This window comes from Coturnix japonica, chromosome 4, assembly GCF_001577835.2.
Source record: "Coturnix japonica isolate 7356 chromosome 4, Coturnix japonica 2.1, whole genome shotgun sequence".
NCBI classification, from domain to species: domain Eukaryota; kingdom Metazoa; phylum Chordata; class Aves; order Galliformes; family Phasianidae; genus Coturnix; species Coturnix japonica.
The window spans coordinates 77,500,909-77,517,975 of NC_029519.1; the positions used below are offsets into that span (position 1 = coordinate 77,500,909).

The following is a 17,067-nucleotide window of genomic DNA, read 5'->3' on the forward strand; positions in this document are numbered from 1 at the left end:
GGTAATTTATTGTGAAGGTCCTTTTCCTGCTCATACTGAAGCATGTCCTACTGTGGGGGAATTAACAGCCAATTCCCTTCATAAGAAATAAGACCTCTCTGGGTGTAATGCTGCAGGACAAGTCCTAACTGCTATGAGGGCAGCTTAAGGATTGGTCAGCAATAAGACTGGGAGACAGCAGCTGCTACAGGTTGAACTGCAGCTTAAAGTGCAGTACAGTAAAAGATTTGTAGTAAAGCTGTTTGAAAGCAGAGTTTGCTCCAGGAATTCAACATGCACTTATTAAGGGGTGGGATTAGTACGAAGATGAAGCCTTGTCTTCCTCAGGTCACAGAGACAGGCCGTTCCTGCATGGCAGCTGTCTTTGCTGCTAAAGAGGAAACTGAGAAGCAGGAGAGTGGTTGAAGTCTTGTTTTATTCAGCTGACAATGTGGCAAATCATTAAGGGCAGGTTACAAACATTTTGGCTGGATCACAAGCCTGCTTGGTAAGACGGGGAAACAAAATTGTTACACAGATTGTGAAGAAGCTTCCTGAAGTTGGTGGTCGTAACGCAAACCCAATACAAATACAACAGGTGGTAACTTAAATACAGTGCAAGGAAACAGGACAGGACCCACGCTTTGATTTAACGCTTCCAGCCCGCCCCCACCAGCTGGTTGGTTTGCAGCCCTTAGGAGCTCACCCTCAGGAGGTTGCTGGGTTTCTCTTCAGCGTGAGCAACTGCTGAACTGCCTCTGAACTAACAGTCCGAGCTCACTGCACTTGAGTTGTTCCCAACCCCACAGCGCTGGCGTATGCTGTCAGGATATCCACTATTTGTTTGGTTTCAAGGGTCATTCGAGCTTCAGTCAGCCAATCGTGTGCGACTCTCCTGGACTCTCCTCTTAACTGGTTGACGAATTTAGCTGCCAGCTCCAGATCTCCGTGTTCAATGCAGTAGGAAGCGTAAGACAGTAATTTAAACGTATCGAGGTCGTCAGGGCTGAGCTCAGCCGGTGGCTTCAGCTGTTGAGGGTGGAACACAAGAAGGGACTGCAGGTAGGACAGGAAGTATTGATACAAGCTGTTTCTCGTTTCGTCAATCATAGCCACTCTTTTTGCCAGTTTTTGGACTGTGTAGAACCGTGCTCTAAGGGCCTCTTCGCTGTACACCCCTCGTGTCAGAGACTCCTGGGGGAGGGCTGCTGTTAAGGCTTCTGTAAAGGCATTGTCAGAACAGCTGGCCTTGATGGCCTTCACTGCGCTCTCCAGCGGCTCAGTGGGGCTGTCACCAGAGGCCGTCTTCATGCAGTACTTGAGTGCTTCCACAGAAAGCCACAGCTGATGGGCCTTTCTGGCCTCCTCTTCTGCTACTGCGTGACCTGCAAAGTCAAGAGGACTCTCAGTTGAGGCACACAGGGAAAGCACTGAACACAAACGTGTTCCAATTCAAGCAACAAAAGCCATCCCTCTGAACACTTCTGAAGTAGCCACCCCCCTGCCATCTGCACAAAGCAAGTCTGTTCCACACCTCAGAGTCCCTGCCAACAGAGCACAGCTATGGCTTTGGCAGAACCAGCTTTGGACTTTGCAGCTGGGACTTATTGAGTACTCGGCCGATGGCAAACCATCAGCCACATGGCTAATCTGGTGTTCAGGCACCAGATCTGGACAAGAACTGTGACTGCTCCTTAAGAAGATGAGATCTCAGTGCTCACTCTCAACTGCTTGCTCAATTCCTTTCAGCCTGGCGTAGGCAGTGTTTATATCCAGCGTGAAGTTGTCGAGCTGCTCCTGATTAAGGCGTCGGAATTGCATTTCTTGCTCGCTGAGTTTCTCTGATAGGTTCTGAAATAGATTTGTACATCATCAGGCCAGCGAGAGCTGTTTCTTCAACTAACCATATTCAACCTCTTAAGATATGTTTGCGTAACCTTTTATTCTTGCTCCAGACAACACACGTAGTAAATATACCACTAATAAGTCCTTTTAAAGTGGTGAAATTAATGGTTAATACATTCCTAACATTCCTAATTATCAAATGTTCACCTATAGCTGAGGATCTTAAGACAACTCAGCATTAAATCTACATGCTGAAGGACTTCACCTCCTCCAGATGAGCAGATTCCCTCCCCAGCCCCCACTGAGTGTTCCAGCAGATGGTTCGCGTTTCCTCCTGCAAAGTGCCTGCTTTGTGAAGCTTCACCACCAGCATTTTGACCAAATTCCCACCCGGCTCCTGGGTGATTCCTTTCTCTCACCTGCTCAAATTCCTCCTTCAGCTCCTGTTCCTGGATCTTAAGGACATCCCGCAGGTGATCGGCGTGGGCAGCTGCCTGCCGCCGGAGCTGCGTCCTCATTTCACTCTCCATCACCTCTCGGACCTCTTCAAGCTGTATGCAATTAAGCAGCACAATTGCACAGCAGTTGTTACCCATCAGGGTATATAGAAGTGTTACTGATTTAAACTCACGCTTTATCTTACAAAGCTGCCAAGGGCTGCTCTTACAGCTCAGCCTTTTCCTAAAGATTACAAGGGGTGGCCATTCTACACCTGAAGAAGTTTCCTTGCTCAAAATCTCCCTTCCGTGCTTAGCATAGGCAGGGGGCCCCAACCTGAAGTCCCCCAGCACTCACAACACCCTGCTGCTCCCTGTGCCCCTCTTCTAGGCGAGTTCCACCACTTTACCTTCTTCTCCTGTTCTATTTCAATCTCACTTTTGTGATGCTCCAGTGCTTTTGCCACAGCTGCCTCGAGTGCCTTTTTATCTTCAAGTTTTTGCTTCTCCAGGGCCAACTCGATGTGCTGCTGCTCCCTGACCCTCTGCTCAGCCAGCTCCTTGTTCAGCTGGTCGATGCGACGATGCGCGTGTGCAATCAGGGAATTCAAGTCGTCTGTTGATAACTGCCCAGCTAAAAAACAACAAGGCGCTATTAGAAAGAGCTGCAGAGAAGCTACCCCACCTCCTACCCCTGGAGAGCTCCAGGGCTCCATACATGGTTGACCTGTGAGCACGTTTTAAGAGACACTGATTGGTGGTAAAGCCCACCCAAATGCTCCTTTCCGAACCAAATCTATAAGAACTTCCCAGCACTTGGGAGAAAAATTACTCCAGTTCATTTGAATCATTCACATCTACAATTCATGCTGTTCAGCAGCTCTCCAGGCCAAATGTTCACAGTCAGATGTTGCTATTTGTTATCTGGTGCAGCAGGTCTGACCCAAAAGCTGAGCAGCACCACCAAGGAGCTCAGAAAAATCAACCTCAGAATCAGAGAGGAAATCAATCATGAAGATTAAATCCAAATTCAGTCCCTCAGTTTGGTGACCCAGCTCAGAGCACCCAGATGTGCTGGTGGTATCAGCAGGAGCCGGCCTCAATCAGGCCCAAAGTTGAAGCAAACCACTGTCAGTTAGAATTAACCACTGTTGATTAGGATGGATTCATTTCTGTTTCCCATTGGGATCTCAGCAGCAGCTGGTGACTGGCTGAAATACACAAAGCAAGTGGAAGCGTGGCTTTCCAATGCAAACCACACTCACCTGGCAAGTGAGAGCTGCTAGACAAAGTCTGGTTTAAGCAGCACATACAGAACTAGCGGCAAGGATCCCAAAGCACAGCCCAGTCTGAAATATTGCAGGGATATTTTTCACTGCTTTGCTGATAGTGCATGTAATTAAAGTGGTGCACCACACAAACATCAAAAAGGACAAAGAGGAAAGAGAGAATATTCACAAGACCAGAAAAAGTTACAGGAACTCACCTAGATCAGTTATGTCTGCAACAGAAAGAGGAGAGGTTGGAGAAGTTAATGCACATTCACTACAGCAGTCAGTCGTGCAATAGTACAATGGACAACTAAAAGCTTCTGGTCTAGAGTGATCCAAGGCTGCAGGAGTTCAAGAACAGACTCCGGAGATCCCTCCTTGTTACAAGCAAGATGTAACCCAAACATCCCCACCACTACAGCTGCCTTTGGAAACCCACAGATGAACCTTTAGGTTCAGTCAAAGCGAGAAATACAAGTAAAGAAGTGCAACAGGACACTGAGAATTTCCAGGTCCTTACAAACGAGCAGTTGGGTAAGAGACAAATTCCCAGGTAGCAGTGAGAGTCACTATCGAGTCAGTCCTGTACACTAAGTAGGGTCACACTGGTGTGAAACTGAACGCCTGGAAGCTGCCGGGATGTTCCCTCTCTCAGAACAGTGCAGTGCTCACAATACTCAGGATGTCCTCCCCTTATCCTGCATTAGAAATGGTAGCTCCATCTCCAGATGCCAAATCCCATTTTCTTCAGAACTAATATCCCAGAAGATTGAACATAAGAGAGACAGCACAGCAAACTGCAGTTTCTCAACCTAGTAAGTTCTCCCAACTTCTTACAGAACAAAAACCCCATGTGTTACACAGGCCTGGTGTTTTCATTTAGCTTTGAAAATGAGTTTGTGGACTAACATTCACATTTCTAGAGCATTAAGTACCATTAAGAAAGAGGATCACAGAGGATGAGCTGACTTGCTTTAGCCATAAGAATTTAACTGCAAGCCTGACTCCTTCCCTGCCTGCCTGCAATCACACTGTGGTGGTATCTGAACCTTCCAACAACTCTGAGTAATACATTTATCCCTCTACTGAGGCAGAAAGATTCTAACTGTACTTCTGAATCACATTTCTCACTTCACTTTTATCTGTTCTAAGGAAAGCAGGAAGGAGCTCCAGCTGAAAAACCCAAGCACCTCAAAAACATGAGTGTGCCAGATGTCAGACCTCAGGCAAAGAACTGTAGCAGCTGGAAAACACCACGCAGCCATTTACTGCTTCTGTGCAGCACTGGCTGTTACTCCAGATCAACTCCTGTGTCACTCTCCTTTAGAACTAACACACTGGGATAAGTGAAGTATTTAAAGAGCAGTGAATTCACTCTTTCAGTTATCTAGAAAGAATCAGGGAGCTCAGAATCAGGGAATCCTGAAAGCAGGCATTGTTACAGCTGCTCTATGAACTGCTCTACGATTGACTGCCATCGCCGCAGACTTACTGAGCCCCTTCCAGCCCGGCTGCACATCGGGGGTGATGCTCTCGAGTTCTCGCTGAAACTCCTCTCTTGCCGTAGCCACAAGTTCATGATACTGAGCCACGATCTTGGCCTCAGACTGTGCTGCCTGAACCTGTAACAAACAAAAAAGGAGACTGGCTTATCTTCCAAGGAGACTGAAGTCATCTGAGATCAAACCTGAGTTAGTGGCAGAGATCTTTATCCTCACTTGGGGAAAAGCTGCCCTGTGACATCAAGCCTCTTATACACAGTAATTATTTACCCCAACTACACAGATCCACTTCTTCACACGCACACTGTAATACTGTAGTCAATCTGTAGCTCAGAAAAAACCAACACAATATGTTCCTTTAGAGATATCCAGCTCTACACCTTCATTACAGAATGTTTTCTACCATCAGAGCAGCATGCAGCCATCACAGCCCCAGCAGGGAGCTGCCCAACCCTCACTGCGTTCTGTACTCCCACACTTCAGAGAAATTCCCCACTGAAATTCCTCCATCAGAGCAATCCATTATCCTGCAAAAGGGCATGATTTCAACTTTACTTTTCATCCTGTTTTCTGAGCCATAAAGTGATATACCCACAAAGTCATCAGCAGACTCCTCCCCAACCTGATGAATATTATAGGTGTGCCCCAGATCCAAAGAAACAAGTTTCAAGGTTAAAAAGTAATCTCAGCAATCCAACCCTATGTCTCCCATGCCCTGCACAAGAGCCACCACCAGAACAACTGGATACACTCAGTGAGAGGACACTACGCCAATCAGCACCCTGAATAGTTTGTCTCATCTTCCTAATTCCACTCCAGCATCAGACAGAAGGAACTGCAAGTCCAGCATCAGACAGAAGGAACTGCAAGTCCAGCATCAGAAAGAAGGAAATGAAAGCTGCCCAAGGAAAGAGCAGACACTGAACAAACTGGCTGCAGAGTTCCAAGACAGAGTTCAGGCTTTTCATGCAAAGTCCTTGTCAAGACAACTCACTGGTACCACACACAGCTCAAAGACTGACTATAGCTGAAAATTGTGTTTAGAAATAGCATTTAAACTAAGAAATACTTGATCTGCTATAAAGGACGTGGAAAAAGGGGGTCTCACAAGCTGCCAATCAGTCCTTGTTCTAATGATGATGAAGAACAGCTGGAAGTGTTACCTTCTTCACTACATTGTCCAAGTCAACTATCATATGATGAAGATTTTCCTCTGCAGCAATGATGTGAGGTTTGGCTCCTGGGATCTGAGCCTTCTTGGCATTCTCAATTACACCTTTTGTCTTCTCCAACTCTTCTCTGAAAAGAAATGAAGCTGTTGATTATAACACATACAGGTCTTACTGCATAACCACATACATGCATGAGCACACATCTAATAAATAGCCAGCCTTAGGAGTGGCTCTGCTGAAGAATGGAACCAACAAACAGTGCTGTAAGACTTAATTTTACATCACAGCTAGGAGAAGCCAACGATGTTATTGACTCAACAGACCCAGAGTGCAGCAAATTGAATTCTTACAATAGGCATAATAATGATCAAATGATCCAAAATGATATTAGAAGGATTATGGGTTATTGTTTTCTTCAGTCTTACTTGAACTAAGGAGCACTGTATTTAAGTATGGGTAGGAGATACAAAGAACTCACTTGGCTTTCAGAAGGACATCAGCAGCTTCATCCACTGCCCTCCTTCGATCTTTCAGAGCCTCCTCCAGAGTGCGCCACTGAGCTGATTTCTTCTCCCCAGCAGTCTGACAAGCACAGATCGATCATTAGTGTTATCACAATGCCCACGGTACAAAATTACCCATCAGATAATAACAACACAGCTGGAAGCTCTTAAGAATTTCTTCTTTCTATCGTTTTTGTTGTGGTTTTGAACCTTGACATTGTGATTGACCACTCCATTATACCCTCTGCAACAGAAAGCAGCAGTCCTACACAAAGTGGGACATGTCAAAAGCAGAAGCACTTTATTATTAAACCCTACAACGTTTCCCAAGTGGGAAGATCAGGTAAAACTGTGACAAACATTAAACCTCAGACTTTATCCTTAGTTACACGATGAACACAAGTCCCCAGCTGCCCAATTTACCTCCGAGTTGTCCATTGCCTCCTTCAGTATTTGCAAGTGCGCATTCACTGCTTGCACAGCAGATTCCTGTGCAGTAATTGCCTGCAGTGTTACACGAGCCGTAGAGCTCAGGGCTCCTTCCAGTGTTGCTGCAAGGGCTGGAAAGAAAATACTGGAATTAACTGCAGCCTCATCATTGAAGTGATTCATTATATCTCAAGTGTCTCCTTACGTTATTTTCTGTGGCTCACAAGAGGTTGGGAACAATCCTTTTGTCCCTTACAGCATGTGTAGCAGAACTCCAGGTATGGGCTCACCTGCGATCTTCTCTTGCTCCTCTTTGTCCTGCTGGGCAAGACGAGCCGCGACCTCGTCCGGCGATCGTTCTTTTATAGCATGGGAACCCTCATGTTCTTTACCTATAAAAGCAGATTATTTAAGCATCAGATCCATGTGTTTGAAGCGACAGGATTTTGATGTTCTATGTGGTATTCGTGCAATCTTTTTCACCTTCTTCAGGCTGTATCCCCGGAGCTGGCACTGACGCGGCTACCCCTGTTGCAGAGATGATCTGTGCTGCAGCTGTGCCTGCTGTTAAGTACAGTTACAGAACTGAAACATGCACATGCACTGAAGTGAGAACAGGGAAATAACAGACACTGGGTTTTTCCTCTGGAGGAACTTCATTGGGACATTCATGTTATTATTTACAGAAAAGGAGACAGCATTAATTACACACACGCAGATCTTCACCTGACATGACAGATAAGGGAACAAAGATGCCAACTGTGACTCTCTATGTTCCTTTTAATCTGGCTTTACAAGCAGCTCAAGCAATTATCCCAATTAAGGCATACTGCAGTTGCTTAAGAAGAAGAAATAGAATATCTCAAGAGCCCAGCACCCAAAGTGAGCCTTGTATGCAGAACTATGGAGTGCAGTCATTTATATTAGATTCCAAATACTCTAAGGTCAATAAACTTAATTGAAAACTAAGCAAAAATGGCTCAAGCCCTTCTAGGCAAACTTCCTTATGATCAATAATATTAATTCAACAAAACTACAGCACAAACATCTGCAACCATCCCCAAAGCCCATCTCCATCTGCTGTGGGATGTACGGTACAGGAGAACATTAGCACTTCTGCTTCTCTCCGTGTGACATTCCATAAGGTTACCTTCTTTTTCCTCTGAAGGAGCAACAGCTTCTGTTTTGCTTGTGTGGGATTTGGGAACGGGCTGTTTGGATTCTTTCATTACTTCTGCTACAGATGAGATCTTCAGTGGACCTTGTTGTATCTTGAGAATCAAAAATAAGAAAGTATTCATTTTTCAGTAACCATCGTGCAAAGCCACAAGGTAAGAACAAAAGCATCTGAGTCAGAGCCATAACTGGGCAGATCAGGATTTCAGTCTGAGCAGTCTGTGTGATGCTAAAGTTTACTCGGTGCCTGGAAGGCACTAAGAGCCTCCATGATCACAAGTGAAGAACATGCAGCTGAAAACTGCTGCAGGGTAACCTCACTGCAGCCTTCCAGTACCTAAAGGGAGCCTATAAACAGGAGGAAAGTCAACTCTTTGGAAGGGTAGATAATAGCAGGACAAGGGGAAATGGTTTTAAGTTGAGGGAGGAAAGATTTAGGTTGGATGTCAGGGGGAAGTTCTGTACTATGAGAGTGGTGAGGTGCTGGAACAGCTGCCCAGAGAGGCTGTGATGTCCCATCCCTGGAGGTGTTCAAGGGCAGGTTGGATGGGGCAGCCTGGGCTGGTATTAAATGTGGAGGCTGGTGGCCCTGCATGTGGCAGGGGGTTGCAACTCGGTGGTCCCTGAGGTCCCTTCCAACCTGAGCCCTTCTATGATTCCATGATAAAGGGAAACATGCGAGCAGCACCATTACACAGCCGTCAGCTGAATAGGTGATTGGGAGATGCTTACCGGTTTCTTTGGCATGGGCACACTGTACGGTGCAGGACCAAGGGCCATCTCAAACAGTTTGTCAGAGTAGGGAATGGCTTTCTCTACATTCTCCCTGAAGTGTGGATCGTAGCTGGCGTACAGGACGGTTCCCCCGACTCCTCCACCCACAAACAAGACGCTTGCACCGATGATTTTGCCTACAGAAACACTGCGTGGAGAGAGGGATAAAACAGAAACGATGTAAATCGTATTGCACGACAATAAAGCCTCTGATAGGTTTTAAACCTCCAGCCTACACCTGGGAACACCCACTGTGATCCAGAAGGCGGCCACCAACCCAAGAGTGTGGGACAAACCAAGGGATGGAAGGAACCACCCCTCCAACGCACCCGGACTCCCCCGACGAGGTCGCATATCCACGGCTCAGTCGAGGTGGACGGAGCGATGCCCTCCTGCACCAGCAGCTCTGTGAGGGGTGGAGGAGAGCACAGTCAGGCACTGAGCACATCTCAGCCTCAACTCATCCCAATGCATGTTAGTTCAGCTCGGTCTGAGAGCTACAGCAGCTCAGTGCAGAAACCAGAGCTGCCTTTAGACCTGCAGCTCATTCAAGAGACACAAACACGTTTCTTTATGAGCTCCCTACAAGAACAACGCAGCCGCTTTCAAGATAGAGATCTCATTATACTATAAATGAAATTACCATGTGAGGAGTGATATTTTACCCTATTCTATTTAGCGGGGATAACGTTACCCAACATTTTTACCTCCTATTTTACCTCAAAATGAAGATCTGCCAGAAAAACTGGTTAAGCAGTAGTTTCTTAAAGCTGCATCGGCCCCTTTGGCCATCAAATAATCTTGTTTGAATTCAAAGCCAGGCTGGATGTGGCTCTGGGCAGCCTGGGCTGCTGGTTGGTGACCCTGCACACAGCAGGGGGTTGGAACTGGATGATCATTGTGGTCCTTTTCAACCCAGGCCATTCTATGACTCAATGATTCCAAACACGGTGATTTTCCATCCCCGCAGCCGCTCAGGACATGTCTCACACATCACAGAGCTCTATGTGACAGCCACCATCGTTACTCTGCTTTCCGTCTCAGCTCAGTTTCCCCATCACACCCCCATCCTCATTTAACAGCGGTTCCCATCCATCAGCCCAGGCCCCACATCCACAAGGTCACGTCCCGCCGCCCAGTGCTGTCATCGTTAGGCCGCAATGTGCTCACACCGACCAGAACCAGCCGTGCTCCCCCCACAAGGCCCCAAATCTCCCCCCCGCTCCCCACCGGACCCATCCCCGCTCACCTGCGCTGTCACCGCTCCCCCCGCCCGCTGACAGACCCGCAGCATCGCCCCGCACCCGGCAGCACCGACGCGCCGCGCGATGCAACTCCACACACCGGCTGCACGGCGCACTGCGCATGCGCGGGACGCACATCCGCCGGGGGGGGCGGGGATACTGCGCTGAGAGAGTGAGCCGCCATCTTAGGAGGAGTCGCGAGGGGACTGTGCTCCTCACAGCGGGGACTGGGCGCCCTGCGGGACGGGCGGAGCCTGAGCCGGGCTGAGGGACATGGCGGCTGTGAGAGCGGCCCTCACGGGTCTGTGGCTGACGGAGGGAGCCGGGCCGCCATGTCGGAGCGGGGGGTGCCCGTGAAATGGCGGCGGTGCGGGGCTGCTCACCGTCCTGAGGGCTGACAATAGCAGGACACGGGGAAATGGTTTTAAGTTAAAAGAGGGAAGATTTAGGTTGGACGTTAGGGGGAAGTTCTTCACTAGGAGAGTGGTTAGGCCCTGGAACAGGCTGCCCAGGGAGGTTGTGGATGCCCCGTCCTTGGAGGTGTTCAAGGCCAGGTTGGACAGGGCCATGGACAACCTGATCTATGGGGTCTCTATGGGGATCGGTGGGATTTATAGGGTCTCTATGGGGATCTGTGGGATCTATGGGATCGATGGGGTCTCTATGGGGATCTATGGGATTTATAGGGTCTCTGTGGGGATCTATGGGGTCTCCTGGGCAACCTGATCTAGTAAAGGTGTATGTTCGGTGGCCCTGCCAGGCAGGGGGGTTGGAACTACATGATCCTTGAGGTCCCTTCCAACCCGGCTCATTCTGTGATTCTGTCTCTCGTTGCAGGGATGCTGCGCCCGCTGTCACGCTGGGCCCCGCTGGCTGCAGGACGAACCGCCGCCGTTCGGTGCTGCCACAGCCCGGTGTGGGCTGCGGCTCCGCTGCCCAAACCGCCGTCCAAAGGGATCGTGCCCGGCGCACCGTGTCCTTCCCTGGTCCTCAGACTCACTCCTCTGCTTCCCAACATCCTTCAGCAGCCCACGAGGCCCGTCACTTATTACGGCTTACGGAAGGGAAAGAGGAAGACTGTGAAAGCTGTCGTTAAGAGATTTCTGCGGCTGCACTGTGGGCTTTGGGTGAGGAGGAAGGTAGGATTTAGTTTTGTTCAGGTGTTAAAGCAGTGGGTTCATTGAGGGTGGTGATGCACTGGAACAGGTTGCCCAAGGAGGCTGTGGATGCCCCATCCCTGCAGGCATTCAAGGCCAGGCTGGATGTGGCTCTGGGCAGCCTGGTCTGCTGGTTGGTGACCCTGCACACAGCAGGGGGTTGAAACTGGATGATCATTGTGGTCCTTTTCAACCCAGGCCATTCTATGATTCATTGATTCATTGCTTTTGCTCTGATAGACAGAGGAAGCTGGTATGGAAGTTTGCATCTCCTGGCTTCCTAAAAGTGGGGGTTTTGTGCTTATGTGTGAGAATTGCTATACGTCCCTATTGGTAGCAACTCACTGTCTGTTTTCTCCTGGCAGTCTGGTTACAAGAAGAAACTGTGGAAGAAATCTACTGCCCAGAAGAAACGCTTGAGAGAGTTTGTGTTGTGCAATAGGACACAAAGTAAACTCCTGGATAAAATGACCACTTCTTTCTGGAAAAGAAGAAATTGGTACGTTGATGATCCTTACCAGAAGTATCACGACCGCACCAACCTTTCTGTGTAGAAAGCTTTAGTTATTTTATAATTAAACATATGTGTATCAACTGCTCACAATTATGGCCCGAAATAAAGGAATATTAAAAGCTGCTTTGAGGAGCTGTTTGTGTTTTACTTGGCAGAGATGACAGCTGGACTTATCTCCTATGTGTTCTGCTGTGTTTTGGACTTGATGATCTTCAAGGTCTTTTCCAGCCTGGGTAATTCTATGATTCTATGAATTCTATGATGTCTGCTGCTTTCCTATGCTTGTGTGCAACATAATGTATGTGGATGAATGCACTCTAAGCATTAGTATGAATAATTAAACATATTTAATCTTGAATGTTGTTAAAAGAAATGTGTTTAGCTTAAGGGTGTTCTTTATGTCTCTGCTTTTTGGTAGCTTGCTATGTGGAGCCTTTTGGGCATGGGAAGAATGATTGTTTGCTGCTGCAGGCTGTCGTGTGTCAATGAATTCACTGGTTACTCAGAGCGTTCAGTAGCTGTATTTTTTCCAGTTGATCATACAGAGAAGTTGTGAAGGACATGCAGTGAGTAGTACATCTATATACAGTCAGCCAGAAGTGAGATCAAAAACAATACAGCAATGGAAGGAATGATTCCAGCCTGCCAGATAACGTTGAACAGACTAAAGATGTGTTCTTGATGATAAAGAAAAGATTAAGACTATTGAAGATGCATATTGAGCCATGTAATAAAACCAGCAGAACATCGACCTTAGGAACGCAGCTTTCTCCTTCTCATTCAGGATAAATAACCCGATCTTCCTTTCCTGTCTGTGCTGGGTTTGCACTTACACAGTTTAGATTAGTGTGGGACTATTCCAAGGTGGTGATGCATGAAGTCTTTCTAGGTGATCCTGATTCAGCAATCGCTCTGCACTGACTGCACAGCAGCAAGAATGAAGGCATGGGGACTGCACTGAGCTGCTCTGAACTTACTGTGCTCGTAATTGAGGTGTGTTTATGGTACACTTGGTGAACTTACAGACTCATTTACCACAGATGCAGAAGCTGCCATCTGCGAGTCCTCGCATTGCGTTCTGCAAAGCCTTCGCCACGAGGGGTCAGCATCAGTGCAGGAAAGCGCCTTGCTGAATCAGCTCCTTCCTGCGGCAGAGAAAAACTGCAACAAAAGACTTCACGGCTGATGTTTATTGGAAACAAATGCAAATCGCCATAAGGGTGAAATGACAGAACTGGGGCAACACCTGTAAACAACCTGTGTGTGGAAAACGAGGAATCGAAAGCAAACGACCGTTCTCTTCTGTACACAGAACACTACAGCACGAAGTGGACATGGGTCGGCATTCACATTGCTTGTCTATCTATACACAAATATACAGCCCCGCTGATAAATTCATACGGTTCTGCCAGAGATATGAAAAGGTTTATTTTTGTTTTTCTCATTTATACAATGAATGTTTGGAGAGATATAAGGCAACTCCCTTGTCAACAATTCCACCTCAGCACTTAAACAAAATCCAGACAGTCAAGTTTACAGTAAAACAGCAGATTAGACACATTTAATCAATTTAGTGAGAATCAGTGTTAATTACAGCATGTCTGAGAACAAAACCTATCGGATGTTATGTGGCTCTGTGTTTTGTGAGGGGGGTTTTTTGGCATCATTGAGTGCAAACTTGTCAGCTTTCTCTTTTATGGCAACCTATTGCATAGCGGGGAAGCACGGCTTGCTTGCAACAGGATCTCATTTCTGCTAACACCGCAGGCGGTTTTGCTATTTCTTTTTCATGTTTGCCAAAATAAATCAAACCAACTTTAAAGCTGCTTCAAAATAAAACGCACAAGCTCAGCTCCTCCACTCGTTTTCTGAGTATCTCCTAAGGACCCAGATCTTCTCTAACTGCTTATCTCTATCTGTTTGGTTTTCAATGTATTTTCTGAAGGCTTCTTCCTTCTCACCCACTGGACAATGCAATTGAATTAGCACGTGTAAAGGAAACGCAGTTCTCAGGTAATGGGGCCAAACATGGTGGCAGACCCAGGAAATACCTGATATATGCCCTTTCCACTCCCAATCCAGGTTGGATAAACATCAGTGTGTGCATGAGGGTTATTTCTCTCTTCCCCACGTACATCGGAAGCTCTGATGGGACCTTGAGGATGCATCATGCATGGACAGCAATGCTGCTGATGCACATCCGGCAGAGACAAGGTGTTAAAGGCCACGTCAGATTTAGCTCTGAGCCTGATACGCTCCATCCGGCTGTTGGCATCCCGGGCCGCTGCCCCTCAGCTTGGTTCATTGTACTACTCGGGCTCTGGCCCCAGTGAGGGCAGGTTCCATGTATGTAATGCTAAATGGTTTTCTATTCTATGAGATAGGTCCAAGAGCAAACACAAAGGGCCACGTAATTAACTTATGTGTGAATTTCACATGCTTTACACTTACAAGAGACACCAACTTGAAAGCACAAATACACAAACCCTACAACATCTTCCTCTTCTTTTATATTTCTCGTTTATATATGGATACAAATACAACACTCCACTGGTTCTCGTGGTTCTAACCAAACTCCATGCTACAGGCAAAAACTCCAGGCCTCAAAAAGCAGCTGAGCCCCAGCGTCCTGCTCTGCTCGTGTAAGGAAAAGCACCACACCAGGAAAACAGAACGCTGGGACTGGGACTGTCAGGGGAGAAAGGTTCATGTTCCCCTGGAAGCGAGTCACTAAAGCAATTCTATTGCGTTGCTGCAGCTACTACACGACTGCCTTGCTCATACTTCAGAACTGCCAGTAGAACATTTGCCGCAAGCGATGCGATCCAGTTTTCTAGCCGCCATCATTTTCCACACAATACTCTCCTGGCTCAGGATGATGAAAATTAAGACTTTCCCCCCTTCATTGCATTGCTGAAACCAATCGTGTTCTCCTGCACGTCTCTTCCTCATCCCAAGTTCTGTCTCTGTGTCTTTTTAGCACAATGATTTAATCAGAATACAAGCGATCCACTTGCAGAAAGAGAAACAGCATTACAGCTCAGCTTTCCCTAATGAGTGTTGGCCATTGTCAAACAGCTAAAGCACTCAGGCATTTGTTACATCATTCACAGGCTTGAGGAGGAAGAGAGGGAAGAGGAATCCTTGGCTTCTACAAATCCACTTCCTTCATGATAAAGCCATAAATAAATACACTGCCGATGTATCATCACGAGCAACTGATTATTTCTGTTGTTGCTGTGCATTCACAGAGCTAGAGCTATGCAGACACCATGAGAACTGTAAATGTACAGCCTTACGGGGTTAGCGTGAGTGGGGATACACTGCAAACAAAACAAGGACTCTCCATCTGCAGGTGTCTGTCAGACTGTCCTGACCGTGATGCTGACGAACGCGAGAAGCGTGGAACGGGATACAGAGACAGGAGCGAGGAAGGGCCATGTCTACAACGCTGTACATCAAAGCACATCCATCCCACTGCTGTTTCCTACGTTATTAACGAGTAGCTCTTTAAGGCAGAAGAGAGACATTCTGTGGATCTTGGTGCTATTGGCTCATTGCACTCACATTGTTTCAGTGGCAGAGGACGAGGTACTTTTCTTCCTGATGCGAGGTCTAAGGGTCCTAGGCGGTGCCTGCAGAAAAGCAAGAGAAAACATCATTGGTACAATAGGAAATTGTTTCTTTTTTTCCTTAAAACTCACCTATCTTTGTGGCATTTCAGTGGTAGTGATCCCGTTTCTGGCATGAAGAAAGAGAGAAGCCCATTTTGGCCCTCAAGACTGTTAATGAAGGCTCAGTTGAGGATTAACCCCTTGAAGAGAACCATTGTAGACCCCTACCTTGGTTACATCACCTGCCCCTTTGTCGTTAGCTAAAGGCATGGCCAAATACTGCTAGTAGCACAATGGCCAAAGCAGACAGGAGAAACTGCATAATTCACTCTGAAGAGCTTTGGTACAGCACTGGGGCTCATCAGATTCACAACAAGAAGTGCTTACCATGTGTTGCAGAGGAGCACAGATTCTCAATGTGGATGCCTAGCAAAGCATAGCAGATAACGCTGCAACACTTCATTTTCAGGAAAATCCAAAGCTTTGTATTTATTAACAGCATAAACCTATTTACCTGGAAGACTATGACAGGGTCTTACCATTTGTAAATGAAGACTTAGTCATGTATATTTTATAGGATTATCCAATCCAAGATCATGCTGTATTTCCACATACACAACTGCTATCTGTAAACCAGGAGCTCTGTAACACAGCTTGAGCAGTAAGTATTGCTTGGGAGAGGCTGCACTTTGAAAAGCTAAGCTACTCTTAAAGCACACATCAACTACTCAGTAAACACTTGAAATCAGGAATGAATAGCTCTGCCTCCTTAGAAGGCCACTTAACAGCTCTGAGAGAAGCCACAGAGACTGCATGTAACCACAGCAAGATTTGTTGAGAGCCACCAGAGCTACAACAGCCCACTAGAAGGACGTGGGTCAGCCACACCACACCACTCCTGCTCTCCTATACTGGCTTGGAGAAAGGGAAATAAACCCAGCTACCCCAGGGTGGAGATCTGCTGGCTGCAATCTGAGAGCTACATTTGGGCTGCTGGATGTGGCTCCGTTCCCCACTGCCCAAATCTGGAAGGATTCCTTGCCTACAGCATCTCATGCAGAGGTTGCATTTCCTCCATAACAAGAAGTTGCTAAAACTGCTTTTGTCAAACTGCAGTGTGAGATCTGTGTCTCCTTTAGTATTTTTTGTTGCTTTTTGAGTAGTAAATTAAATCACAGTTCTTAATACGATGATTCCAAACCTACTGAAATCATGGAGTCAGCAGTAGAAGCACTGCTGGTGTTGGTGTGGTTTGGCCAGGTGCACGAAGCTTTGGGCTCTGAGCTCTCTGGCTATGGGTGCTGTCTGTTCTCCCTACAGATCCTCTGCCTCAGGAAAGAAAATACATTTTCTGCAGCAGACAGGAAAAGTTAGTGGTTGATATCCAAATCCTCTCATTGAAATACCTCCACATTAGCATGTGGTTTAGAGCTAGATCCAAGTTTTGCAG

At 47.0% G+C, this 17,067-nt stretch overlaps 3 protein-coding genes across 13 annotated transcripts in view; 1 reads left to right on the forward strand and 2 right to left on the reverse strand.

The window, feature by feature from the left end:
- Window positions 1-396: 396 nt before the first annotated feature.
- On the reverse strand, window positions 397-10,470 carry IMMT (inner membrane mitochondrial protein). 6 transcript variants are annotated; one of them, XM_015862579.1, is made up of 15 exons: window positions 10,338-10,470; window positions 9,341-9,494; window positions 9,047-9,236; window positions 8,289-8,409; window positions 7,622-7,702; window positions 7,429-7,530; window positions 7,133-7,269; window positions 6,685-6,788; window positions 6,198-6,333; window positions 5,025-5,154; window positions 3,748-3,762; window positions 2,672-2,895; window positions 2,244-2,375; window positions 1,701-1,830; window positions 397-1,364 (listed from the first exon to the last, which is right to left on the reverse strand). In XM_015862579.1, exons 1-15 carry the CDS (start codon window positions 10,468-10,470, stop codon window positions 757-759), a joined length of 2,397 nt encoding a protein of 798 aa, XP_015718065.1. In that variant the 3' UTR covers window positions 397-756. The 6 variants fall into 6 exon arrangements, with proteins under 6 accessions (XP_015718065.1, XP_015718069.1, XP_015718068.1 ...); XM_015862583.2 differs by having other exon boundaries at window positions 9,418-9,494; window positions 10,338-10,466; XM_015862582.1 differs by lacking the exon at window positions 7,622-7,702.
- A 15-nt stretch (window positions 10,471-10,485) lies between these two features.
- Window positions 10,486-12,127, forward strand: MRPL35 (mitochondrial ribosomal protein L35). 2 transcript variants are annotated; one of them, XM_015862596.2, is made up of 3 exons: window positions 10,486-10,633; window positions 11,170-11,471; window positions 11,855-12,127. In XM_015862596.2, the coding sequence occupies exons 1-3, from the start codon at window positions 10,606-10,608 to the stop codon at window positions 12,041-12,043; spliced, it is 519 nt and encodes a 172-aa protein (XP_015718082.1). In that variant the 5' UTR covers window positions 10,486-10,605; the 3' UTR covers window positions 12,044-12,127. The 2 variants fall into 2 exon arrangements, with proteins under 2 accessions (XP_015718082.1, XP_015718083.1); XM_015862597.2 differs by lacking the exon at window positions 10,486-10,633 and adding an exon at window positions 10,680-10,699.
- Window positions 12,128-12,505: 378 nt separating this feature from the next.
- REEP1 (receptor accessory protein 1) overlaps window positions 12,506-17,067 on the reverse strand; it is a 53,808-nt gene continuing 49,246 nt past the window's right edge. For all 5 annotated transcript variants that reach the window (XM_015862587.2, XM_015862591.2, XM_015862588.2 and 2 more), the window contains one exon: window positions 12,506-15,638. In XM_015862587.2, coding sequence (XP_015718073.1) covers window positions 15,567-15,638 — 72 coding nt within the window. In that variant the 3' untranslated portion in view covers window positions 12,506-15,566. The remainder of the gene's footprint in view (window positions 15,639-17,067) is intronic.

Coding starts and splice junctions, on each gene's coding strand:
- IMMT (XM_015862579.1), bottom strand. CDS start 10,470: ATGTGCGTCCCGCGCATGCGCAGTGCGCCGTGCAGCCGGTGTGTGGAG. Junction 7,531..7,621: donor GGGGATACAGCCTGAAGAAG/GTGAAAAAGATT, acceptor CTGCTTTTATAG/GTAAAGAACATGAGGGTTCC. Junction 7,270..7,428: donor GGAGCAAGAGAAGATCGCAG/GTGAGCCCATAC, acceptor TTTTCTTTCCAG/CCCTTGCAGCAACACTGGAA.
- MRPL35 (XM_015862596.2), top strand. CDS start 10,606: ATGGCGGCTGTGAGAGCGGCCCTCACGG. Junction 10,634..11,169: donor TGTGAGAGCGGCCCTCACGG/GTCTGTGGCTGA, acceptor CTCTCGTTGCAG/GGATGCTGCGCCCGCTGTCA. Junction 11,472..11,854: donor GGCTTTGGGTGAGGAGGAAG/GTAGGATTTAGT, acceptor TTCTCCTGGCAG/TCTGGTTACAAGAAGAAACT.